General features: G+C 49.2%; 1 protein-coding gene across 2 annotated transcripts in view; it reads left to right on the top strand.

Moving 5' to 3' along the window:
• Positions 1-27,472, top strand: part of ASTN2 (astrotactin 2) — a 344,412-nt gene that overhangs the window by 175,368 nt on the left and 141,572 nt on the right. For both annotated transcript variants that reach the window (XM_069873427.1, XM_069873426.1), the window contains 3 exons: positions 12,008-12,158; positions 24,098-24,264; positions 26,191-26,379. In XM_069873427.1, coding sequence (XP_069729528.1) covers positions 12,008-12,158; positions 24,098-24,264; positions 26,191-26,379 — 507 coding nt within the window. The remainder of the gene's footprint in view (positions 1-12,007; positions 12,159-24,097; positions 24,265-26,190; positions 26,380-27,472) is intronic.

The raw sequence follows: 27,472 nt of genomic DNA, 5'->3' as shown, positions 1-27,472 counted from the left end.
TCGCCTGGATCAGAGAATTTTTTTTTCAGGCACCGTGTTGTGGGCTCCTGGTGGCTGTGGTTTGTGATGGGTTTCTGAAAGAGGATAGGGAAAGGCTTTCTCACCTCTCCATCAGGGTATTCATAAGATTGGAAATCAGGAAAGGTTCGCTGAAGTGCATTGAAGAGAGCTGTCCTGTGGGTGGGTCTAAACACAGCTTCTACCTCAAAGAGTTTGCAAGATGGGGACAGTGTGTTGGCTGCTTTGAGGTCTGTCCAGGCAGCACTTGCTGCTGTGGTGACACAGCTTTGCAGAGGAGATAGAAGACGAACTCTTCTGGCAGTGTGGATGCAGTTTTGAGGTCATAGCCCAGGTGATTTAATGGGGTGCGGCTACTGCACAGGGTCTTCCTGGCCTTCACCCAGCCACTGATGGCCATCACTTCCCCTGTGCCAGAGATGTCACCTCTTTGCTCCTTGGCTGAGCTTGCTCAGGGATTTAAACCACCAGAAACCCCTTTTTCTGCATGGTAAGAAATAATTTGCTCTGAGGTGCCCACATCTCCATGCAGGGGTGAGATGGGTCCCTACCAAAGGCAGCACAGAGCGGGGTGTTCCTTCCCTCTGGAGGTGGTGTCCTCAGAAGGGCTTGCTGACCAGTAGCTGATGAAGGAGGGTGCTGCCCTGGTGACAAAGCCAGCTGTACTCAGAGAAGCTGCTAATGGATGCTGGGCACCTTGGAAAACACGGTCTGCGTTGGGTGCCTAGATAAGAGCCGAGTCCTTTTGAAAAATCTGTCCATATGGACAGAAAATCCCTATGCAAATCTCTCCCCAGGTATAAAACTAATTGGATTCTAACTTCAAAGACTACTTCTGGAAACGAGCTGTAAATAATCTAGTTGTGCCTCAGTTCCTCTGTCTGTGGACATTCACCTGGCTTTTTCAAAGCCAGCGAGCGTTGCTGATAGAAGATGCTATTTATAGCAGCAAAGCTATGTATTTATGTATACGTATGCATAAATGCGTCCCTGGTAACTGACCCAGGTGTGCGGTGTTTTCTAAAATACAGCTTATGGGTTTGGTTCTCCAAAAAGCTCTTGTTTTGCTTCTCAGGGGCTTTTACCCCTCTCTCTGTGCAGCCGTACCCTCCCCACACTGTGGGATGTTAGCTCACCCAGTGCCTTGGATGGGAAGCAGCCTAGCCAGCTCCTTGGATTTGTGGGGAACTGCATTGGTGGATTGGCTCTGGTCATCCCTGGGGAGCAGAAACGGTGGTGAAGGTCATCCAGCTGCGTGGCTTTCAGGGGGTTCAGCTGGATGAAGCTTTATTGCAGAGCCTGATGTTGACCCTGGAGGTGCATGGGCATGCTGAGCTGCTGCAGTGTTATGGAGCTCGCTTCTTCATGGGCCGTCCTGCCTGTGGTGAGTGTCTCATCGGGGCAGGGATTTCCACTCCCAATGCTTATCCCTGTCCATGTGGGGATGGCTGATCCCCACCACCCAGTTTCCCTGGGGCTCGGTGCTGTCTGTTCCTAGCGGATCGATAGCAGCATCTGTGAAAATCAGGGCATGGATGTCTGATCATGCAGCCCTGGCTGTTTCCTATTTATCTAATCTAATTCTATCGGCATTTCTAAAGCGCTTATCGCCACCGCATCTTGGCACTTTATACATACCTTGAAAAAACCCAGTTGCTGTGTAATGAAAGTTGTTGAGTATGGGATGTGGCTGGTCCCAGTGCCGGGGCACAGGCAGACAACAGGCTAAAGGATAAACCCCTCCCTCTCCCAGTTTTCCTTCAAAGTCCAATATTTCGCGGTGTCTGTCATGAATTGCTACAAAATCAGATGCAGAAGAGCCCATTAGGATGGGAATCTCACCCCAAATACTCTTGAAGGCTATAAAAGGAAAGGAAGAACTCATTTGTGCCTAAGCAGGTGCTGAAGTCTGAGCCCCAAGCTGGGATTTTCGAGCTTGTCATTGCAAAGTGCTCACGATGATGGAGGGCAGATGCAGACCCTGTGTTGTACCTGATACTGGGTCCATCCCCAGTCCCCATGGGGCACTGTGGATTATCTTTGCCCCTACAGGGCTGGGGGATGAGCTGTGGCATGGGGAGCTCTGCCTGCCCTGGAGCATGGGCATGGCTCCTTCCAGCTCCTCTGTGTCTTTCTGACCCTTCGCAGGCTCTATCAGCAAGAAAATTCCCATTTTCGAGGTGGAGAAATCAGGGTGGGGAGACAGAAACTGCCACAGCTAAGCCATCTTTTGGGCTAGAACATGTCTATTTTAAATGGGAGAATCCTTTAGCTCCTCCCTTTGGGATGACAGTCGAGCAGTGACCTGAAATTGTGATTTGCTGATGGCTCATTATTTTGAAGGGCAAAGACAAGGGGAAGGTGGCTGGGTGCTTGGTTCTTCTCTGCCATTTGATCATGTCTCTGTTGGAGCAGATACTGGTGAGGTAGTGAGATGCCCAGAGCTCACCAAGGCAGTGAAATTCGTAGCATTTTTCACTTAGATTCTATGTGAATCTGGTTTCTTTGAACCAGCCCATACAGGGCTGCAGTCTCTGGTATTGGGGTGGCCTGACCCATCTCATGATGTTTTCAACTTTTAATAATTTAGGACGAGAGATCCCAAGCCTTCTGTCTAGGTTTTTTGCTTGCTTGCTTGTTTTTCTAAGATTTCTTTTTCTCCTCCAGGCAAAACTGTTGTGAAGAATTGAGGCAGGCATTTTGTGGAGGGTCTCTGTTTTACAGGCGAAGAACCGCCTTAATTTGGCCAGCTTAAAAGAGTGTTTGAAAAGCTTGAATCGCTGTACACAATGTGAAGTCTTGTTTGATTTTAGCAGCAAGAGTCGGCAGCAACACTCCGTGCCTGAGCACAGCCGAGCATCCCTGCTCCGAAGTGCCAGTTGAGGGTGTGAGGGAGGGCAGCAGCTGGCCAAAAATACCAAGTATGGGTCTAATGGGGATAGGGAACTGGAAGAATGGGGGAGAGGATGGATTATACTGGGCTAAGAGGGGAGGAGGACGGTGAGCAGGATGGTAGGAGCCAGCTGGGGTGATTTTGCTCTGTCCACCAAAGGCTGAGTGATGCTGCATCCTGCAACTGCTGCTGAAAAATGTCCTTTTTTCCCAAACTGAATGCCTTCCCCTTCCTTCCTGCACAGAAAAAAAGCCCCGATTAGGCTCCTCTTTAGCAAATGTTATCAAGTTCGCAAAACTCCAAAGCGAGGGGGTGCAAGGGTCAGTTTACGTGCAGCCTTCAGGCAGCCCTTCTGTGCATTAAGCATTATAAATTTATCTTTAATGGCCTGATAGTATCTTAGATTTTCACCTTTGCCTCATGCAGCACAGCTGATGAACCTGCTTTGGGAATGATCTGCATTAATGCGGAGCCGTAAAAACTTCAACCAAAGTCAGCGAGAGCTGTGCTTTGAGCAGGGAAGTGTCATTTAATGCTAAGCACTCTGAAAAATCAACTCCAAATGTCTCAAATTTGATGCTCATAACATAGTGGATGTTTTTTACATTACCATTCCTGGGCCTTTGCTCCCCATCTATAAAATGGGGATGGTAACAGGAAGACTGGGAACTTAATCGCTTCATTGATGGTGAAATACTGCTACTTTTTGGTGTGGAGCAACGAAGCAGCAGCCCATGAGGAGCTGAGTAGTTGTGCATGCAGAGCAGTGTCTGAATAGAGTACAGTAAATTAGGAGCTATGTGCCCTCCACCTGAGAGGCTGCAGGTGAAGTTGTTTGTAGGGCATAGAGAAGGCTGCAGATGTTCATAGGTGCCCAGAGCTGAGTTTGGGGATGTCTGAATCACAGAATCACAGAATGTTTTTTATTGAAAAAGACCTTTAAGGTCATCAAGTGCAACCATCGCATTCTGAGCTCTGGACTATCACAGGCACTCAGACTTCAGCACCATGACCGTTAGTGTTTGGGGAGAGATAGGTCCTTCAGATAACCCTCCTGTATGTGGTCTTGCAATCAACACCTTTATCAAAGTGCGTAATTACCAGAGACTGAATTAGAGTTGCCTTGGCAACCTCGATTCTCACATTTTCTTAAGTTTTGAGTGTGTGGCATTGCAAACTTTGTGATTTTCTTTATTACACTTTTTCTGTGAACACAGACCTCTGTGTCCCCATGTTGTGTGGCAGTGGCTCCTGATCATGGGATGCCTGATGGACCTTGATATCGCAATGCTGCAAAGCAGATGCACGGCAGGATCCCTTTGCCAGTGAACATCCCACCATCAAGGTGGAGATAAGCCTGGACAAGGCATCCCCTATGGAAGGCTTTACTCCCTGTAAGTTTAACTGTGGGTTACTATGCCTGGCAGCTGCTCTTGGCTGCGAGAAGGGAGGGACAGTGTCACGACACACATTTCTGAGGTCAGAACTGGGCATTTAATGAACATTGACCCAACTTTCTCCCCGCATCACCACCCTCTCTGCTCCTGCGGCATGATGTGTTTCACTCCATCCCTCTGGATAAGCCCACGGGACTCCTGCGTGGCCACTTGCATGATGCTGGGGTCAGTGTTTAGTTGGTTGGGGTGTTAGAAGTCTTTTTTTGCCTTTCTTTTCTGGCAGCCCGTGGAAGGTCTTTCCAGCAGTATCAGCGAGGTCTGTTCCGTTTGGAGGAGCTTGGCCGTGGTGAGCCACAAGCACTCCCTGTGGTCTCTCATTTCTTCTTCTGTGCAGATTTTTTTCTTCCTTGTTATCACTGTGTTATCTCTGAGCGTGAAAAATACCCCTCCAGTTGTTTTTTATTTCTGTTTACAAGGTCAGTGTTTTGAAAAGAATGCTTGGAGAGAGCGTGATGGAAGAAATTGCTGAGCAAAATAAGCTACTAAAAATATTAATCAGCATAGAGAAATCATTTGATAACTTTCATTTATGTATTTTTTAATTAATAATTAATCGTCTTTACTGATAACCCCCATGCCAATAGCATGATCCATTTGGCTAGATAAACATATTACTTTGTGAGGTAATTAGTATTCAATTACTACCAATTAATACACACAACTACAGAGTTGAACAAGGAGATTCCACTACTCTTAATTGTTTAATTTATTAATATTTGGAGCAGCCTAGAATCCCATGTCAAAAGGTGGGGTTTGGACTTTGCAGGGGTGTGAGGGGCCCGGTTTCTCCTCTCTGAGCCTGGAGCTTCCTACTCTTGGTGCATTAAATGCTGCATTTTTTAATTACTTAATTTCTTAAAATATTGAAACTGTGCTTTTCCCGTGCTTCTGGTTTGATGCCTTTTAGATTTCACGTTATAAAGTTTTTCTTTGCAACTGAAGTTTAGAGGAGCAGAGTAGGGAAAGGTATGGGCCAGGCTCTTCTCAGATAACTTTACGTGCTTCATACTCTGATAACTAAAGTTAATAAATCTGAATTAGGCATGTCTAGCTCTGGCTGGTGACATAGTTAACAGAGGGAAATGGGTTCCTTTGAAGCTGAAAATGTTATCTGGGTTGTTAGGAGGAGTTGTGGAAATAGCAGGAGGGAGATGGGGCTCTGCAGTTGCATGGAAAGGGAGAAGTAGTTTTGTCAGTGTTGGACACCTTCAAAGCATGGAGAGTCACATCCTTGCCTTGAAGAATTTGCTCTTGATGAAGCTGATGAGGAGCAGATGGAAAATGCGTGGGAGTGGGGGTGTTTGCCCAGTGCAGTGTGGTGGGGCTGAGCCCCTTCAACATGCCAGGATATGACCATCGGGGCTCCAGAAAGATATAACAGGAGGATAAAGCCTGGGAATGTCAAAAATAGGTGGGAAAGCTGTACATTAAATAAATGCAGAACGAGGTGGTGGGGATTTAGGGCAACACCCATCCCTTTCGCTGTGACATTCCACAGTGGGACATAAAGAAGTCCAAAGAAGATAAGGCTACAGGGAGACCTTATGGAAGCCTTCCAGTACCTGAAGAGGTGTACAAGAAAGTTGGGAGGGACATTTTACAAGGGTCTGTAGTGATAGGACAAGGGAGGATGGCTATAAATTAGAAGGGGGAAGATTTAGATTAGATATTAGGAAGAAATTCTTCACACTGAGGGTGGAGAGGTCCTGGCCCAGGTTGCCCAGAGAAGTCGTGGCTGCTGCATCCCTGGAGGTGTTCAAGGCCAGGTTGGATGGGGCTTGGAGCAACCTGATCCAATGGGAAGTGTTCCTGCCCATGGCAGGGAGGTTGGAACTGAGTAATCTTTAAGGTCCCTTCCAACTCAAACCATTCTATGATGCTCAGCAGTGCTGTTTCTTCTCCCAGCTGGTGCCTCCAGGTGCCTAGTGTGGGTTTTCTGTCTCACCTAGGGTGTTTGCTGTGCTCCATGTCTCTGTACCATCCAATCCCATCCCGCATGTTGCTGTTGAGGTGCCTGGCACACAGGAACATCCTGATGGTATTACCACTACACGGGAAATGTAAGCTGCCAGATCTGGGATTAATTACAAGCCGTGGTGAAACAGGCACTGACACGTGTAATTTCCAGCGTGCTTACTCACTGTGCTTCATCATTGCTATTAAGGCTCATGTACCTTTTCTGAAACCTCCCGGCACTGAGGTTGCCTGGGAGACTGAGCCAGTGGTGCCTGCGTTTGCCTTTGGTTTGCGCGGAGTTGAAGTTGTGACCACAAACAGGTATAAAAAATGCTCGGAATTTGGACTATCATTTTTTTTAGCCATGGCATCGTGGTCCTTCACACATCAGAGCTGTGCAACCACTGAGGGGGCTGCAGTGAGGTGGGGGGTCCTGGCGAGCCCCAACATCCCTCAGGATGTGTGCTGCATGTGATGGGCTTCCCAAGTTCGCTTTTATTCCAGTGTCATTGGTTTTGCTTTGCTTTGCTGTAATTAAATTTCTGGTCCTTCTGGATGCTGAGGTGAGCTTCTGGCAGAGGGATGGGTTTATTGAATCGCTAGCGAATTATTGAAGCGTGGTAGGGAATTTTTCACACTTTCAACCTCAAGGTTTTTGGGAGAGCGATTTTGCAAGTGTTTATTATAGTATTACCACAAGAAGTGCGACTACCAGGAAAATTTATAGTAAGCAACTCATCAGCAGTGGTGTGTCAGCGTAGCTCCGTTGAAATGCCTTCTCCAACGTCATTCAAATAAGGATGATGTCTCCCAGTTTAGGATCTGGATGGTGGATTTTCTTCAAACTCCCACCCCTATTAGAGTGGCTGAAAAGTGTCTGTGAGTGCACTGGGCAGAACTCAGTTTTTCTGCATAAAAGAACAGATCTGCTGCATGCAGGCACAGCTTCAAGCATGGCACTAAGAAACCTGATGTAAGTTGAGCTTAAGCACATTGCAGGCTGTGATGTCCCCGAGTTAGGATCCTGGCTGGGCTGTGCCGGATGGTTTTCATCCCTGCTCTATACCAGTTCCTCCTCTGGGATGAAGATGAAGATGACACAGCATCATGCCTTTGGCTACTCATGTGCCCTGTCTCTAGAAACTTGTGAACCCCAGATCTCCTCCTGATCCCTCTCCAAACACAGCTTAGGGAGCAGATGGTAGAGAAGCACTGACATAGTCCCCAGCTCGCATCCTTTCCTTTGTTTCTCTCAGCGATGGTTGACTTTGTAAGACACTGAACTCTTTGACCATTAGGAGACAATAAAAAGGGGCAGCTGGGTTGGATAAGACCCACTAAGCTCCTTCCAGGATGAGCCGGAGAGAAAAGCCACTGTGAAGCTCAGGAGCTGAGTGCTTTAGAAGCTTTGAGAATTGTGTGGTGTTGGTATTTAATGAATAAATAACCCCTAGCGATATTTGTCACCGAATCTGCTTCATTAATTAGGGGCTGGAACAAAGGAGGAGGGTGGAGAAAAATATTTTAGAGGGAATTGAGGCAAGTGCGGGTGATGGGAGGTGGGCAAGGGCTGGATGAAGGTAGGTGCTATGTCTGTGTCATAGGAGCTGTTCCTAGTCCAGTGGAGAGCTCTGCTGTTGTGCATTGCACTGAGCGTTGGTCGCAGTGGAAGTTGTTAGAAAAGAGGCTTTTACTAAGGCTGTCTATCACCAGTGGGTGCGGGCAGAGAGGGCAGTGCATTTCATGTGTAAGTGTATAATTTGGGCATCAGTGCGTGGTTTTAGGAAGGTTGAAAAGTTAGAGAAAGAGCATGTGCATGTGTTAGTAGACACACATGTGCTTGTGGAGAGAATCTGGCTGCAGAAACTAGGTCGCTTGCTCCAAAATGCCCTTTTTGATGGGACATGGAATCTGCTTCAGAACAGTGCAGAATTGTCCCATCCTCCCAGCACACTGGGTGCTGAGCTCTGCCTGGTCCTTATGGCTCCGGCACCTGGGTCTGGCCAGGGCCACCGGCAACTTCCCTTGATTTTCTGGTGTGCTTCAGGCACGGCGTGAACAGCAGAGCTCGTCTTCTCTGTCCTGCCTTGTCAGAACAGATCTGAGGGTCAGTCAATGAAATTCAATGCGGATAGATGGAGAACACGAGAAAAGAGCTGTTCTTTCGCAGGCAGTTCGTTACTGCAGGGAGAGTGATTCATCCATCAGAGCTGGTCTAATCTGGGGTGCCCAGGCAGTGGGGAGGGACGGCTGTCCCCGATGGGCACTGTGCAGTGGTGGCCAGATGCTGCCATCTCTGCTGAGGTGTTCCCTGCCTTGTCAGCCCTGCCTGCTCTCCTGAGCTGGCTCTGGGCTTTGGGGACTCGGGGCTGCAGTCCCACACAGTGGGCAGGGAGGGACAGGCAAGGGTCACTGCTGGAGCTGTGTGGGTGGGAAATCATCTGCTCCATGACATGTCACCCGTCCCATTGTCCCTGCAGGAGGCGGGTAATTAATTATTGCTCTTCACCCATGAAAATTAAAAGGAGCTGCTGAGGCTGGCAGTGCCAAAGGCTCAGCAACACCTGCCTGTGCTGAGCCCTGTTCTGCCAGCCCCTCCAGAGGCAGATGAAAGCAAAGTTTGCTTCCAACTCACTCCGAGCATCGTGTCAGCCCTCTCATCTGCTGGCCTCCCCCTTGTCAGGGCGCTGTGTTGAAGCGATGCTCCTCTAATCTAGAGACGGCCAACACAGAAGCGATCCGGCTGAGCAGCCTCCCTCCATATGCAGGCAGTGCTGTCACCCAGCTCCTCTCACAGGTGACATTTGAACACTTCCCTCTGGCTTCTCTTCCCCACCTTACAGCGAGGTTAATATTTTAGTATGCTTAATGGCTCGTTCCAGCTCAGCAGCCCCTGCCCATGCTTTGTTGGGGGTCCTCTGTTATGCCAGGCATGACTTCAGAGAGCAAGCTTCCCATTCCCATCCTCTGCCTTCCCAAGGGCCAAAGGTTGGTTTGTGCTTCTAGGGGTGAGGAACTGCCCCTGCCAGCCCAACCTGGGAGCATGGCATTATGTGGGCTCAGCTTGCTTCTCCCAGCAGCACTCCAGCTCTCCAGAGCTACCCCAGCTGAGGATCCAGCCCCAGAGCCTCCTTTACACCACCCAGCGCAGCTGTAGCTTCTTACTTTCTCCCTCCTGGGATGTAGGAGCTGCAGGGGAGTCTGATTGTTTGGTGGCCAAATGGAAAAGCCAGGAGGGAGGATGGGGTCGCAGGTCTCTTGGCGATCCACCCACAACGACAAACGCCTCAGGAGGACCAGATGGGGCTGAGCTTTCCGGGTGGGTGGTGGAGGAGTTGTCGTGGCTTGTTGGGTTCTTTTTAAAATAATTATTCTCCCTACATTAATAAACAGTGTTTCTGATTAGTAAGTAATATGCCCTTTCTCTCCCCCCATCTCTCCAGCAGAAATGTGTGCCCTGATCTAATATATTCTGCCTTTCTCACTCCCTCACTTCAGAGGAGCTGCAAGTTCTGGTGGGAACAGAGTGCTAATAGAAAAGGGCCTCTAAAGATATTTGTAACATCACCAAGAAAGGACAGAGGGAGATTCAGCCCCAAACATGCTGGAAAATCTAGATGGGCCAAGAAAAGGGGGAATATCGGAAGCTTGATTGCCAAGAGGGAAAGTTAATTGGGAAGCATTATTTGGGGTGAAAGCAGGGAGCACTGACATGAATTTGCTGCATGGGGCAGCGATGCAGCTGGAGGCATCACAGTTAGCACAGAGCTACCCTGGTGCTGGGGTAACTTGTCTGCCCTGATCCATGGTAACGGAGAAGCTGCCTTCTCCCTTTATCAAATGAGGGCATGCAATTCACCAGTTCTTGCTGTTTTTATGGTGTTTTCCTTGTTGAAAGTCCCAGCTTCTGGAATCTTGGCATTTCCTAGAAGTTTGGAATCTGCAAAATCATAGAATCATTGAATGGTTTGGGTCAGAAGGGACCTCAAAGCCCATCCAGTTCCACCCTCTGCCATGGACAGGGACACCTCCCACTGGATCCTATTGCTCCAAGCCCCATCCAGCCTGGCCTTGAACACCTCGAGGGATGGGGCAGCCACAACATCTCTGGACAACTTCTACCACTGACTTCAATACTGCACAGGGCATTATTTCTTTCGATTTAGTCTCTGGGTAGTTTCTAGCCTTCAAGTTTGCAGGGAAAAGCTCGATTACGCCCTAAAGGCTCAGAAAGCAGAAGGCAAATTTAGAGGAGAAAAAAAAACCAACCCACTCAGTGACTGATTTATTTTTAAAATCTCATCATTTTTATGCCCATCTCATTATATTTTTTTTTAATGGCTGACTCATGATTTCTTCGAGTGTTTGGTGTTGGCAGGGCTGTGTGCGTGAGTGTGACGGCGTGTGTGCGCAGGGGCCCTCCGACGATGATGGATAACGCAGTGCTAGTTTGAGGCAGCAGTGCCGTGATCTTCAAGGGCTGCTGAATATTCCTTCACCAACTGTTTCATTGCCAAGCACATGGTTTTCAAATTAAACCCCCCCACCCCCCAAAAAGAGAGACTGGCACTGGGCATTGAGTCATTGTGCGGCTTTTTAGGTGCTGGTGGGAAATTAGGGGAGATAAGGGGAATAACCCCCCTTTGTGACTCTTGGGATTGCCTTAGGGCATATTTTAAGGTCAGAGGAGGTCAATGTTCATTTACAGCCCTCTCTGGGTAAAGACCTAATAAATAGCTTGTGGTGGTCAAATCTAGGGCCATCAGTGACTTGTTCTGTGACCTTGGGTAAACCACTTTGTCTCTCTCCTTTCGCTAAGAAGGTCACCAGATCTGTTGTCCCAGATGGGTTGCAGAGATCGGTTAATATATAGCACGTGCTTTGAAGATGAAAAATATCTTGGAGAAGCTTAAAGCTCTCAGCAAGCATCTGTGTTCCTTTTGCAGGCACCCAGCAGAAAGCAAAGTGCATGAATACTTTGTCACAGCCAAAATCTGCTGTGTGCGCAGCTCGGAGAGGAGGGCTGGGAGCTTCCTAAAGCTTTATATGGCGATTGAATTTGTAGGCATTTATACTTCTTGCTTGCTTAAGAGAGGGGTGTCACAGCATAGCCATGCCTGGGGCTTTGCAAAGCCAAGAGCTGCCTGTGCCCATCCCAGCATCCCCTGCTCAGGACCCCAGTGTCCCAGCGCACATGGATGAGTCTCTTCATCCACATCCCAGCAAGTGCAAAGCCAAGTTTCGTATGACTTTGCAGCTTCAGCATCGTCCTCGGGTGATGGATAGGGCGTGGGTGCTTAGAGAGGCTTGTCCCACCTGTGAAACGTTTATAAGGAGTTTTGCTGTTGTGGATTTGCTGCTGTCTAGTATGGGGTCAGATTCACACAGAACTCCTGGCTATTAATACTCTCAATTATCAGTTTGCATGAAAATGCTAGGTGGTATCTTTGAAAACCCATAACTGGTTCGTTTTTATCAAGGGTATCAGAGTTATGCAGCAAATTTATTATGTATAGCATATTCACAAAGCCTTAATTTTCTTGGGAAGCCTCTTTTGACTCAGTTTTGCTAATCAAAATGCTGTGATATTGCTAAAGCAGCCCTCTGTGGACACGGTATTGCCCTGCCTGGGCCATGTTCTGCCAGCTCACTGCTAGCCCTAACGGTGCCTTTTCTCTCCAAGGGAAGAAGCGATGCTGTCCACCTACTTTGAAACCATCAATGACTTACTCTCCTCCTTTGGGCCAGTCCGAGACTGCTCCCGCAACAACGGTGGCTGTACTCGCAACTTCAAGTGCGTTTCGGATCGCAAGGTGGACTCAACAGGCTGCGTGGTAGGTATTGCGGCTGCTTTGGGGACAAAGTCAGAGGGGGACAGTGCCTGGGGATGCGGCCAAGGGTTGTGTGTGCTGGTGGTGGGTTTCTTCCGACTCTGTGGCCTTCAATGGAAATCACGTATGCCTTAAGGACCTCAGGGAAGGCACCAGGAGCTCAGATGAGCAAAAGAAAAACGTTTGAGGCTGGTGGTCATTTTCCTGCTTGTCAAGGAAGCACAGGCTGAAAGCAGTCTCACTTCTTCTCCTGCCTTGTGCTTCCCAGCGTGGGAGCAAGATGAAGAATCTCACCATCTTCCCTGCCTCTGGGCCGCTCTGACGCCCTCAGAGTGTTGATTTGTTTCTGAGCACGCTCAGGTGGTGCCAGACAACCTGGTCCTAGGTTTTGCAATCCCCCCCCAGCAGAAGACCTCTAAGAGCCCAGACCATTAGTTTTGAGCAGAGGCTCTGAATCACTCCCAGTCACCCAAGTGAGCTACAGCAGAGCTCAGCACCTCTCCCAGCTCTAACCCATCTCCCCTTGACAGCAAAGTCACCGCTTCCCTGCGTGTGGAGCTTATTTGAGTTCTGTGCAACATGCAGAGATGCGGGGGCAGAGCCTTGGGTAACTGGGGCAAACCTGGAGCATCCGTTCTCATCTGTCTGCATGCCAGGCAGTGGCTGGTGGACCCTCAAGGGGTTCCAGAGCTCATGACCCGCTCACCTGCCCTGCAAACACACACCCAAAGCCCCCGAAACCTCTCTGCCCCTTCCCTTCCCTCTCGACACAGGCAGAGCCCCCGTTGCCCCATCCCTTCCATCTCAGCAGAGGCATGAGTTAAGTGTCTCTTTATTTATTGAAGGTGTTTATACACAGCAGCAGGGAAAGGTCAGGCTGGAGCGGTGCTGTCCCGGGGGTGGCATTTTCATTATCCCCTTCTCGGTTGCTTGTTAAGGCCATTTAGCACGACAGCCTGATGTGTCACCAGCAGCGCCTGGCGCCGTCTCCCCTTGCTGCGCCTCTCCCTTTCCTCCTTTCTTTTCCCATTGTCATTTTTTTTTGTTCCCTTTTCCATGGAGCCACTGCCTTTCTAGTCTTTTAGGGGTTTTTTACCCACTTTTTGGGGGTGTTACTTTGCTCTGAATACCAATGTGACTCCTAGGCAGCCTGAAGCAACTGGGGCTCTGTTTGTCCCATGCTGTGGGGAAGAGATGCCCCCTTTTAAAAGATGTATTAAGATAGAAATAGTCAATAAATTACAGGCCTAGCACTTACCACACTAGCAAACAGACAGGCACAAATGGAAAACTGTGTCACTTGGGGAAAAGAGCCACCTCCCCATGGGTTCTGTAAAGCCTTACTGAGGCTTTTTGTGTAAAAAGAATGAACTGTGTACAGCAACAGGGGGGAGAGAAAGGAGAAGCAATGGGAGTCGCTCTCTCTGAGGAGGGTATCCCCTTCCTATCAGCTGTGGGCGAGAGGTGACACACAGGGACCGTGGGACCTCCTGTGCCCCAACATCACACTTGTCTCCTGGGGGGCCTGCATGCATCCCACAAGGGTAGGAGATGGCTGCAGTGATGCCCCTCTCTCCTCCCTCTGCTCTTCACCCCTTTTTCTCTCCACTGCAGGAGTGTGAGGCTGCTCTGCCCCTCTCCACAGCCTCTGCTCAGGGGGTGAAGCCCCTCCACCTCCCTAATCCCAGCTGCAGCCTGAGGACAGCAGAGCTGAGCTCTCCAAGGGGAGTCTGGAGAAGGCTGCTGCATCTCCCCTCTGCTCCACATCTCTCCTTGCTTTCCATCGGACTGACACCAGGGCACAGGGCTCCCTCCCTTTTTGCTCTCCCAATCCCATGTATTGTTTTGTCCTCATCACCTGCTTGCAGCAACGGCAGGCGTGCAAGCAAACATCTGGAGGACACTGTCCTGTGTTTCTGATGATGGTCCATGGCTGTTGTCTGGGGAAAAAACTAATGGGTGGGTAGGCAGTGCTGCCCCCAGCCCTGCGTCTTGCTCGTGGTGCTGAGCGGGGCTGCACGTGATGGGAACTGAGTTTCAGAGCTCACCACAGCCCTGGCATGCAGCCTTGCAACACTTTCTGCTCTGAGTGATATGTCCCCACCTCATCCCATCCCTTTTCCTATAAGTCTACTGGGTGTGAGCTGGGCTTCCAGTGTGAGCAGGGATGGGGTCACTTGCTGCAAATTTGCAGTGATGTCAGTTAGGTTGAAAGCTGAACTGCTGTGAACTCAATTTGCCAATTTGGTAAGTGCTATGGGCAATATGAGGATGTAATTTAATTAAGCTATCCCCTTTTTATAGAGTTCAGGGAGCATTTGCGTACTAATTTTAGCACTAGGTTTGCTTCAGCTTTACCTTGGACACTGTTTGGCAAATCATGACATGTTGTTAATCTTTACCAGTCAACAGTTTATTAATTTGCCAGGGACCACAGAAGTATATAATCAGTGGTTCATCAATCAAGGCTAAATCCAACAAATGTTCCAGGCAGGTACTGAGCATAAAATATACATGCAGCCTTGTAAGCAATTAATACGCCGCAGAGCCGGAGCCTAGCAGCTCAACTGGGGAATGGGCACGAATCTTAAAGATTTCTCATTTCTTTTATATAATCATCATCTGTTAGCAGGTCCTTCGTGCCCTTAATACAGCTTCCAGTCGCTCTGCGAGGACTGGGGATGCATTTATCTTCAGGCTTTTTAGCAGTGTGGGTTTTGCCATTACCTAATTGTTTGGCCTTAAAAGGACTTGGTTAAAACATTGCAGGTTGTTTGCTTGCAGCTCGCAGTGGAGTCTCTGAGGACAGTCTCCTTGGGCTTAGGAAGGAGAAAAGAGGATGTCGCTTTGCTTAGTTAAAGTCCTGCGTGCAAGGTGTCACCTGAAAGACACCGAAGGCTCTGCAGTGGGGTCCCCACCCAGAGGGCTGACAGCTCCCCGTCTTCCATCCCGCACTTCCCATGGGACCCTTTTTCCCCCTTTTTTCATGGTCTTTCTGTTATTTTTACCTGTACCCAGTAGATGGCATTAGTGCATAAATGTTTTCTGTAGTTCTTTTCTTATCGGAGGCATTTTTTTGTGTCGTTTTAAGAAGTATGAGATGCAACTTTGCTAAGACCTTGACGTTGCTAACTGGAGCTTTGCCTTTGAGCCCTATCTTGCAACACAAGAAAACAAACCCCAAGCTCGAGTTAATCTGTTTTCATGCTGCTTTTTCCTGTAGCATCCTAGAATTGCTGTTAGGTCTGGGGAAACCATGGATGTTTCTCAAGAAAACAGGATCCCAGTGAGGTTCTCTAAATGTGGTGTCTCTGCTCTGCCCATGAGTCCAGAGTGCATTTTGTATGGTCTTGCAAGGATCACAGCAAACCCGTGATAGCTGCTCAGCCGGCAGGGAGGATTCTGGAGTAGGGAAAAGTGCTTGACACTCATATGTTGATTTACAATTTGAGATTAAAACCTGTGAATTGGCCCTGAGGGCCTGAAGGAGACACCTGTAACGTGGCTTAAATTCGGGTTTCCCTGCCTGTCTCTTAATTCAGCTTTTCTCACTGATACTAGTGCTCTCATCTCCCTGGGAGGAATGGGGGATCACTTGCATCTGCTGCCCAATGGCCATGCCTGTTTGGATGCCCCAGCAAGGCAGGGCTGTAGCCCCAAGGGAATAAAAAGTGTGGGGTTTGGCCTTGGCATATGAGCTGGTCCCACCCTCTGGTGCCCATTGGGCATCCTCAGCATCACCGCAGGAGGAGGCAGCAGCAGGTACAGGTGTGCAGTGAAGGTGTGTGTCTGAGCCCTATGGTGCTTCTCGGGATGGGGTCTCATCACTGTGAGGACCTCCTGGAGATGCAGGAGGGCATGAACGGCACAGCCAGTGGTGGAGATGGCAGCTCAGGGTCTCACACTGAGGTAGCAGCAGAATTAGGCGCCTTGTTTCTTTGCTGTGTACAGCTTTGCTGCAGTGGCATGGGTGCAGATGCTGTGGTCTGATAGTTCTGTGATATCTGCGATGCCCTCAGATGTTGAGGAATTTGTCTTTTAAGTCAGGAGAGAGTGACTGGTACTGAAGATGTTGCAGCTGAATGTGGAAGGGTTCACAGCATGGCTGTGCTCCAGGATCTGTCCCACCTTGGGAGACGTATTGGTAAGAGGTAGAAGAGCCCAGCAAGCCCAGGCAGTGGATGCTGCTGTTCTGCACAGGCATGAAATCCTGCTGATCAGCACCATCTCCTTGTTCCCAGGCAGAGGTTCCTCTAGCAAAAAAATTCTAATATGAGCAATAAAAAAAACATATTTTGCCTACAAGGGTGATGTGAACTGCTCCTTCCTATCATCGTGGGGTCAGCACATCAGGCAGGAGGGAGTTTGGCTGGCTCAGCAGTATGCAGAAGGGAGAGGATCTAGCAGAGAGTCTCTTTATGAAGTTGTGGCCCATGGTGACACCGGTGCAGTGTCAGTCCCAGCCTTTTAGATGGAGAAGGAAGAGAAATTTGGCATGGTCCATGCAACCTTAGTGCTGCCTGTCTGGAGCTAATCCTTCTCTTTTGCTCTCTTCCATATCAAACCAATGGGCTGTTCCTTAGCTGCTGCAAAGGGGGAAAGAGAAATAGTTTAGTTTACAAGTGTAACCATTTCAGGGAGAAGTGGGATTAGAAATGAAGGAGCAGGGCAGTGGCTACTGCTCAGATCTCCTCCTTCCAGCACAAATCACCCAGGGGTGCCTTGGGGACTATAAGGAATGGGAAGTTGCTTCTGAATATAGCAGGTGACGCGGAGAACTGATACTCTAGAGGGGGAAATTGGGGTTTTGGGAATTTCAACCCAAACCAAAGTGCACCACGTATGTCAAACTTCTGAAATATTTTGATTCAAAACATCTCCTTTCTGTGAAGGAGGGGGAAATGCTTAATTTCAGCATTATCATCTGGACCTTTATGTTATATATTGTGTTATCCCAGTGTACAGCCTGAAATAAAAACAAAATTAAGCAGTGGAAACCAAAGCATTTCAACCTCATCGAAATTAAATGCTGTCCTAATTTCCCAATGAATTTGAGATTAAATTGATGGAAACCCACAAAGCACTTGAGCTTCATCAAATCTGTCTTATTTTTTTTTCTGACAGAGAATTGTTCATTGAAAAATAAAAACTCATCTGTCCCTGCCTTATGAGACACCTAGCTAATTATGTTAGAGATGCACATGCAAGGAGGGGGAGATGGGAAGGAAATGATTCTCTTCTAATCCCTTTAAAATTTAGCCGGCTCCGTGAAGCAGGAGGTGACTCCTTCTGCATGTTATGGTTGGAAGCAGAAGCCCCCTGAGCTCAGCAGTAAACCTCCCTCCCAAGGAGCCTGTGGTTTTGAATTTATCTCCTTAAACCAGGTAACTACCTGGGATGCAAATTTGATATGAGGATGAGAGAGAAGCAAAGGGTGGCAAAAGCCACTGGGGTTGGTAGCTGGCCATGAAGGGAAGCCCATCGCCTGCCTTTCTTTGCTTTAAGTGCTGTTGGAGGGGATCTTACCGTGTCAACAGTTGATGGCCGGATACCTCAGGAAACACCAAGGTGAGCTGGAGGTTTCTGCCTGGGCTGGGAAGAGGTAGCTTGGGTGATAAAAGCCTCATTTTCTCCCAGCGCTGCCTTTTTCAGCAGTGTTTCTCAGAGGTTTTGGCCAGCACCAGCCCTTGTCCCTCTGCTCACCGGGATGCTTTGCGTGTTGTGGTCACAGCTGGGTTGGGTGTTTAGGTTTGGGTTGGGTTGTAGGATTTGATGTGGAGTGGTGTGGTTTGGCTGTACCCTGGATGTCAAGTGGGGCAGGAATTGAATTTCTGAAGGTATTTGGAGGTGCCAGCCTTGGCTGTGGCTAGGAAGGGAAATGACCTGATGGAGAGGAGATGCCAGCCCACCCCAAAGTGTTGGTGACTTACGGAAGGAAACCAGCTGAAGGGTCTCTACTAGCTTGATTTCCATGCTCCAAAAGCTCTGAGCTCTTATGTCTCCAAACATAGCATCCCACCAGCTACTTGAAACAAGCCTGTTCCACTTTGAATTGAGATGCAAAAGATACTCATTGTGAGTTTCACAAGAAGGTCTACAGGAGAGCTGCGCAGTGGCCAGAGGCGAGGAGGTGCTGCCTCATTACTCTCATCCATAGAGCCTTCAGCCCGCTGCCACGGGGCGACCAAGCCAAGGAGCACGAGCTATCACAGTGTGTGCTTGGGAAGACAGATGGGTTTGATTTTCTGAGGCTAAAATAATGATTGATGATCTTGAAAGGAAAGAGGAAGCAGGGGGAAGGGAGGGAGGGGGAAAGAATGGAAAGATAATGACTGTTATTTCAGAAAACAGTTGTAATGTTTCCCTCTAGGAAGGAGGCTTCCCTGTAGCATCGTGATGGGGAGGACTCTGCCACAGCTGGGGCAGTGGTGAAGACAACCCTGACCTGAGGAGGTGAGGAAGGGGTGTCCCTGGAGAGTGACTTCCCAGAGCTGACAGGCACTTCAGCGACTGAATTTTAGAATTATTTTAACCAAATAATGGGACAAGAGAGAGAAATCTCACCTATAGAGACTGGACTGTGCACAGCCAGTCTCTGGTCCTGCTGCTGCTGAGGAGTCTTGCTCACCCAGAGCCTTCTGGGCCAAGAAAGCAAAGGCAGAATAAGCCAAAGTTGTCTAGATATATATGTGTGTATGGACACAAAGGAGTTTACTGCATTTGTATCATTTCTGAGCTCCAACAAGCAAACAAAATGCATGCTGGTGCATAGTTTGCAGTTCATTATAATGCTAGTACTTGCTTGTACTTCAGTAGTGTCTCAGATTAAGGCTTTTTGTCTCACACTGAAGAGGTTTCTCTGTGAGGAATGAAGATTCCTCTAAACAAAGGGGGATTGTTAGGGCATTTGGACCTGCAGATCTGAACCACCACACTTTTTTGCAGCCTTATACCAGTGGTACTGGGGATGCTGCTTGAGAGGCTGCACCAGGCATGGACAAGGGATGGGTGTTTGGATGCTTCCAGACATGGGTGTGTGGTACCCAGAACGGCATCCAGCATGGGAGGTTTGTGGTGGCTTCCCCTTGTGGTTTGGAAGAGCTGGACTCATCTGCAAACAGGACATCGCCTCTGACACTCTAGCACAGGAGAAGTCTGGGCTTTTCTTTCTGACAAAAAGGCTGTGGTTGATGAGAAAACAGAGCGAAATAACTAAAAGAGCAGTTTACTCTCCACAGAAACACTTTATTAAATATCCCAGTTTTTTTAAGACTTAATATTGGAAGAGAGGAGCTGAGCTGAGAAACCCAGGCAGCTCAGACGAAGAACTGGTGTCCTCTCATCTGAGGGATTCACATCAGTAATGAGAATCAGGTTTTCATTCCAGTGCCCCCCTCACCCATCTTGCTGCTAATGAGCTTTGTAAGTGAGAAAGGGGGGAAGAAGGGGCCTTTGCTCACTAATGCAAGCAGAGACTCATCCAGATACTTCTTTTCCTAAGGCACTAATGTGGTGGAGGTTTTGGCAGCTGCTTGCTTGCTTTCTTGGTGAAGATGATGCTTGTCCCGTCGCGTTGGCTCTGGCTGTGCTGAGGATGGTGCTGGGGGGTGGAGGAGCTGTGCTGAGTGCTGGTGGCAGGAGACAACGTGGTGTCACGCGCTGTGCCAGGGTGATGGCAGTGGGTACAGGTATCCTGTTTTGTTCCAAACCTCAGCCCCATGCATAGGTGAGGCTGGGTCTGCTGGCCTTCTGAGGGGTTGCAGTGGGCACGGAGCAGCCAGCTCTGCCACTTGGTGTCACCGTGGAGATGTCATCTAAAAGGGGAAAAAAGTACCCTTCTCAAAAAAAACCCAGGTAAAAATAGCACTTTCTTATTCAGCATATCCACTCTGTGTGTGTCCTCAGAGTCCGTTTGCTGACTGCAATGACAAAAATCAAGACCTGGGGGTGTGGTGCATGGCTGGGAGGGGATGAGCTGGCGCCTGTCTTTGCCCTCAGCCAAACCCTGCTGCAGTTCCACCGTCACAAACCTGTTGGCAGCAGCAGGGTCAGGGTGTTGTATTATAGCTGTGGGTCACGTTTAGCTGGCAGAATCTGTATTATCAGTGCAAATGCAGAAGAAGACAAGAAACTAAGTCTTCTTTTCCAATCCTGAGAGCAATTTTCAGGGCTGGCTGTCATCACTGAGAAACCAATTCGCTCCTGGGTAGATGAAGTGGATTTGCAAAGCAGTGGAATTATATTTGTTTGGTAATGACTTCTCCCTGGCTTTTTGGAGCAGAGCATGAGTTGGAGTCTCCCCTTCTTCCCTTTTCCTCTCCGTCACATGGATTGAGCACCAAACCCTCTTCCCAAGCTCTGAGATGGTTTTGGATGAAGGATGGTCTGAGAGTTTGAAGTGAGTTCCCAAGCAGTGCAGGTCTTAACATGGCAAACCACAAGCAGCTTTTTCTTTTGAATTACTGGCCAGCGGTTTATAGGATCTCTTTGCCTCCCTGGATTAATGGATCCTTCCCGTACCTGGATGAGACCACAGAAGTGTTGGCTGGGGGCTGCTGGGGCACCATGTCTCGCCAGCTTTCCTCCCATCAGGGAGGGACGTGCCACCCGTGATCACCCAGACAGAGTTATTGGCTGAGTTGCTTATTGATTTTCTAATCGTTTTCCGACGCAGCCCCCCGTCCTGTGTCACTGCCAAGGTAAATCGCAAATTGAACTGCGGCTGAATTGATGGAGGATTGATTAAAACTCACTCCAATTATTGGTTCTCTGCTGCCCAAGCCAGACAAATCAATGTCAGCAATAACAGATCTGGTCCTTTATAAAAGCCCAGCAAACGCAGCACAGCCTGGGGAGTCGGGATTAGCGTGAGCCGACTTTTTCTTGTGTCATTTCTGACTACGTTCAGCCTGTGGGCAGGAACGTAGTTGCACCCAAACAGGTGTTATTTTTCTCCCTGCTCTGACCTAGTATGGGATATCCTGATTGCAAATCCTCCATTAGAGGGACAGAGAATTCTGTAGTAAAGTGTCATTGTGCCAAATAGTTGCTCCATCCACCTCTTCACCCCTCCAAAACCCTCTGCACAGAGGGGCTGGGTTGCCTTTCCTGCTGTACGCCTGTTGGTTTGGCTGGCTGGCACTGATGGCAGAGCTCGCCGCTTCCTCTAGCATCTTCATTGCCACCAAGCAAGGACACCTCCTGGATTTGTTTATGGGCTACCAAAGCTTGCTGTCCCTGGAGAGCTTCTTGCAGCAGCGCAACAGCTGGCTGGAGAGCCAGCTCTGTGCCAAGCCAGGGACAGATGCGGAGGGGAGAGGGTGTTTTCTTTTGCAAGTCTTGTTCTTTGCCTGCCATAATTAATGCAATTTAGGACCTGTGATTGTAAACAGAAAGGAAACACGCTCTGTGGTCATTAATAGCTGTACTGGAGGAATATCCCAAAGGCAGTCTTGAGCAGAGGGGGGCTAAGGGAGAGATGGCTTCGGCAGCCCACTAACCCAGTCCCAGGGAAAGAGCCATCCTCCTTCTCTGTGGGCTGGGGAAGATGCTGACCTCAGCACACAGATCAGTGCCAGGAAGAGAGTCCCAAGTGACGGCTCAGAAAAGCCGTGATTGATCCCATGGCTGTAATCCTGTAGCTCCTGCTGACTTAAGGTCCCATCCAGTTGCCTTCAGTGCACTGAAGGGTCCTTCAGGAGCTCCAGAGGGGACTCGGGTGGAGTCCCAGACCTCCCATCCCTGTCAGTGTGGGGAGAGAAGCAGAGAGGCAGATGCAGCGCTGTGGAGCAGACGATGCTGTTTGCAGGCAGCCCTCCGTGTCCTCCAATTGGTGTTTCTGCCAATTTGCATGGCTCTTATTCTTACAGTGGGGCTGGCAGACATGGAGGAGACAGCAGGAGATAAGTGTTGTAACTGTGGCTTCACAACACACTTATCCTGATCCTGTTTCCCAGGCAGCTTGGCAGCAAAAAGCACAGATAGTTCTAAGTGTCCTTCTCCTCCTTCGCATTTATTCTGTATGTGCAGCTGGAAAGCTTCCTGCTCCTTATCTTCTGCTGCTGTTTCCTGGGCTGCCTCTCTGGGACCTGGTCTGCAAAGACGAGCACTGTCCTTTTCCAGAGCCCTTTGCTGCCAACATCCTTTGGCCAGAAAAGCCTTGTGCCTCTCAGCCTTCCCTCGCCTCTCCTTCTCACCTCATCCAGTGCCTGCAAAGAGCATGCTGAGGTTTACAAGGCCCACCTGAGCTAAAGAGCTGAGAGTACGGGAGACAGTGAGGTGTTTGAGGGACATCAGGCGTGGGGATGCCCGAGACATTGCGGTTGCTGTAAATGGAGCAGAAGCAGCTTTGATGCTGCTTCCATAGAAGAATGGCATGAGGTTTGTAGGAGGTAGAGAGGAACTTCTCATTGCTTGGATGAGGTGGGCTGGGACTCCCTAAGGCATTTTTCTGATGTCCCCTGCAGGCAGTTTTCTTCAGGAGTAGCCAAGAGTGGGTAAATCTGAGCAGGCCATCTCCTGTTGGGACCTCATCTATGTCAGCAAGTGTGAGGCCCAGGGTCTCCTGAACTTTTATTAATATGTACGGCATTTTACTCACATGGAAAATTGATTTTCTTTTTTAAGCACAAAGTATAGCGGTTTTATAACCTTTCTCCTGCTTGACAGAGGCCATTTATAACCTGCCTTCATCACTACCTGTACAAGCTCTAGCCTAGCTCGTCTTCAAGAAATTCCATAATGCATTTTTAATTGCAAGCAGCTCCTAGGCAAGATTTATTTATTTTCTCAAGGACCGGGCTTTTTGTTGTTGTTTGTGTGCATGTATGTTTGACGAAAAGGGATAAATAACACAAGCGGAATAGAAGAGCGCTTTCTTTAATCTGGGTGACAATTTATTGATGGCATTTGCCGCCTGCTGGCTTTTATCTTTTGGGACTGGGAAAGCCAGCTGGGAAACTGAAATTAAAACCCAGAGCCAGATCCCCAGCTTGCATGAATCAGTGTGGTTCCCTTGGCTGTGGAAAACTATTCTGATGAGCCTGGGCTGTGTTCCTGTCCTCTTCCAGCCCTGCCTTCACTATGGGCTGGTCCTGCCTGCAGGTACCTCCTCCCATGGAAGGTGGTGACGTATTTTTGGAGCTGAATGAACACCTGGGGGTGTTCAAAACTTGTAAATGTGGCGCTGTGGGACCTGGTTTAGTAGGTACAGTGGTGTTGGGTTGACACTTAGACTGGATGTTCTTGGATGTCTTTTCCAACCTTGGTGATTCTATGTTGCCTAAGCTGTGGTCACTGGCCTGACTGGCGCGGGTTGAGATGCTTTCCTGGGTTTCTCCCAAGTGTTGAGGTGCTGCTTCTGGATCACACCAGACTTCTCTGTGCCTCAGAAGAACAAGTAACAAATGCAGAGGGTTTCTCCAGGATGTTATGGCGTGGGTTGTTATTCTTCACCCCGCATTGACTTAAGGCTTCATTGCTGGGTAATTTTGCTGCCTTGGGGAACTCGCCGTCTTCTGAAGGGAGGATAGAATCATAGTGTTGTTTAGATTAGAAAAGACCTTTTTAAGATCATTGAGTCCAAATCTTAACTTACCACTGCCAATTCACCTCTAAACCCTGTCCCTAAGCACCACATCTACACATTCTTTATAATAAGTCCCTCAAGGAATGGTGACTCCATCACTCCCCTGGGACTCCATCACTCCCCTTCCAATGCTTGGCAACCCTGTCCGTAACGAAATATTTCCTAATATCCAGTCTAAACCTCCCCTGGCACAACTTGAGGCCGTTTCCTCTTGTCCTATCACCTGTTACTTGGGAAGAGAGACCAGCACCTGTTTCAGAGTGGGGATGGGGACTTTTTACCAACCACCAGGTTGTGGCTCCAGTGTAGGTGGGGACCCACAGGTGATGTGATCCTGTCCCCTCTCTCACTGCAGTGCCCCGAGGACCTCCGACCCATGAAGGATGGGACTGGTTGCTATGATTATTCCAAAGGGATCGACTGCTCGGATGGCTTCAACGGTGGCTGCGAGCAGCTCTGTCTCCAGCAGACTCTCCCTCTGCCCCACGACCCCTCATCCAGCACCATCTTCATGTTCTGTGGGTGAGTCCTCTTCAACACTTCTGCATCTCCTGCTAGCAGCTAAGCAACCCGTGCCCTTTTCTATCCCTGCCAACCGTCCTCCTGTGCCACCTGTCCCTGAGCCAGCGTGCCCAGCGATGGAGCTGAGCACCCAAGAAAAAGGCTGTTTATGGATCCAAGTTCCAGCAGGGAATAGAGGCACCTGGTTTGCCTGTAGGCAAAAGCGTATGGGAGCACGAGGAGCAATGTGAGCAGATGCACCTTCCTCCTCTCCCTCACTGTGTGATGGTATGGTTTGATCTGTGACTCACTGTGAAGGGACCCAAAAATTGTTCATTGTGTGTTGGAGGGGGAAAGCGGAGGATTTGTTTAAAAAATACTCCTTTTTTTTTACTCCCTCTCCTCTGTGACTCTCTTAAAATAGTGTTTCATCCCTGATTTTGGCCAGGATCCTATAATCCTCTACAATTTAGCATTTTCACTCAGGAAAATCTCCCTGGCTGCAGTATGTTCTAAAAGGAGCTCAGTGATTATCTGGCATTATGCTGCACAGCTGCAGCCAGCCAGGCATCGCCCGTGCCCGGCCCCAGAGCTCTGCAGATTGTGTCCCTCGGCTGGTTCACGCTCTTGGGCACATGAAGAAGCCTACTTCACATGCCTGTGGGAAGGATTAGGGTGAAGGAAGGGAAAGAAATGCCCACAATTGAAAGAGGGAGCAAATTCTTAACAGTAACTCTGAGAAGCATCCTTTGAGTCCCAGTGCTGCAAGACCTCAGGCAGCCCTGGCCGCTGGCTGCTCCTCAGGGAATGACACCCAGGGAGCTCTGCCAGCATCAGCTTCTCTCTTTTTTTAATCCCTCTTTGCTGGTTTGTTGTTTTTTCCCCTCAATACATTGTTGTTCAGCAGCACAGAGCGGCTGAGTCACTGAGAGAGAGCACTTTGCCTCTACCATGCCTGCAAAAGGAGTTGGAAATCCATATAGGCACAAACGGCCTTTGTGGGGAGGGTCTAGAAAATCTTGGGACGTTACGTGTCCCTACAAGGGATCTGCATTTCCATCTTACATCCCCAAGGACGGAGACCGTTTCCCTTATTTCTTATTTGTAATCCCTTTTCAAGGCAGAGCTGCACTTTGGGAACAGGCAAGAAGTGCGACAGATGGGTGGGAGTTGCATTTGCAGCAATAAAACATGATAGAGGAATGGGAGAGGGGGGCAAGCCTGGATGGAGGTGGGATTGATGTTAGCAGAGCACTGTGAGGAGGAAGGGGCAGGCAAGGAATGGAGGTTTCCTTGTTGGGAGCTGCAATGTTGAGGAAAAGGCCAGAGGAAGGAGAGAATAAGAGAAGGAAGAGAGGCAGGATGAGCTCATACACAAAAGATACCACGGATGTCTCCAGTTGTCTGTGGTTAAATCACATCCCTGCTGCCTGACTCAGTTTCCCGTACTGCTTTTCCATACTGAAGATGAACATCTTACCCACAAAGTGCTTAAACGTGGGACCAACAAGCAAAGGAGCAGCCGTACTGGAGCTGCTTCCTTGCAGGAGGGCACTGCTTAGAGGAAAAAAGGGCAGGAGCTTGATTTTGCTTTGCCCTTGCAAGGGGAATGTTTGTACCTGCACCACAGCAGCATCAGGGTGGGCAGCAGCAGTCAGTGATGGTTGAGCAGCTGATGCGTGGTGGGCTCAGCTCTGCTCTCCAGCACAGGAGCAGATCCCAGGAGTGCGTGGCTGCAAGCAGACAGGGTTGGGCTGCTGCAAAAGGATGGGTGTTGGGAGCCAAGCTGCTGCAGAGCATGTGGTCCCTGCCACCCATGTGCTTTCTCCAGCAGCCTGGGCAGCCACTGCAGGTGCGGATGATGCTCAGCTGGGCTCATCAGGGTGGACTGGTGGGGTGGCGTGCTCTGTGCTCAGCCCATCTGACATAGCTTATGGTGCTCCGCAGGTGCGTGGAGGAGTACAAGCTGGCCCCAGATGGGAAGTCCTGCCTGATGCTCTCTGACATCTGTGAGGGCCCCAAGTGCCTGAAGTCGGATGCCAAGTTCAACGACACCCTCTTTGGGGAGATGCTTCACGGCTATAACAACAGGACCCAGCACGTCAACCAAGGGCAGGTGTTCCAGATGACGTTCAGGTATGGCCCAGTTCTGCTCCTGGTTTTGGGATCATCGGGATGGTCAGATGGGACCAAAGCCCATTACTGCAGAGCCAGCATCTCTGTTATGTTCACTAGTGGTTGCTTAGGGGAAGAGAGCAAGAGGATGACAAGCACCCGTGGCTTTCCTAGTATCTCAAGAGGCAGCAGCGTAGGACCCTCCTGGACGAGAGTGCTTCTTGCCAGTTGAGTGTTTAATTACCTTTGATGGGCTCTTCTCCGTGGCATTGCCTCATCTCTTTCTGGATGCTGATATCTTCTGTCTTCGTGATATTCTGCAACAATGCGTTCTGCCGTTCACTGCTTGCAGCGTGACAAGCATTACCAACCTATGCAAGCTGGTTTTATTCTGTTATAGTACTGGGAAAAGCTGTGATATAACATGAAATAGAAAATTATGTAATTTAATATATAATATTAATATTTATACAATATAAATACTGCACCAGAGTGCAAGTATTAGATAGCAGGGGATGTTTGCAAGCTGCATCCCCGGTATATCAAGAACACTCAGGGTCAGGTGAGGGTGAGCAGGGTCTGAACTGCCCAGATCTTCACCTCGCAGTGCTCATGGAGAACAGCTTGCTGATAGTTGCCAAATTCAAGGCTGAAAAATGAGTTGGTTGATTTATTTTTCTTCCGTTCTCCTGAATGTGGCTGCATTTTGATCGAGTGTAAACCAGTGTGGGTCTAGGAGTTTCAAAGCAGCAGCACTGATCACAGACAGGAGAGGATCCAGCACGCATCCCACCTAGACACAGCTCTTTCCTTGCACAGCACCTGCCAGTGCCCTGGAAGTTTTTTTCCCTGTTAAAGCACTGAGATCTCATTGCTGCCTCTGATTGTAGCTGGAGTTGTGGGTGCTCATTGCTGCTGGCCATGGTGTTTTTCTGGGCACTTTTTCCCCAGCTGAGGGCAAAGCCTCCCTAACTATGAATTCATGCTGACTTCTGGCCTTTTCTCTCTTGCTGACAGCTGAATTGTAGGCTCCACCAGCACAAAGGCGCTCAGAAAGCTGCAGCCAGCAGAGAAGTTGGAGCCAGCAGAGCCGCAGCCTTTGCTGGAAGTGAGA

The sequence above is a fragment of the Phaenicophaeus curvirostris genome, chromosome 20, assembly GCF_032191515.1.
Source record: "Phaenicophaeus curvirostris isolate KB17595 chromosome 20, BPBGC_Pcur_1.0, whole genome shotgun sequence".
In the NCBI taxonomy this organism is placed as follows: Eukaryota; Metazoa; Chordata; class Aves; order Cuculiformes; family Cuculidae; genus Phaenicophaeus; species Phaenicophaeus curvirostris.
This window is presented reverse-complemented; position numbering and strand designations above follow the sequence as displayed.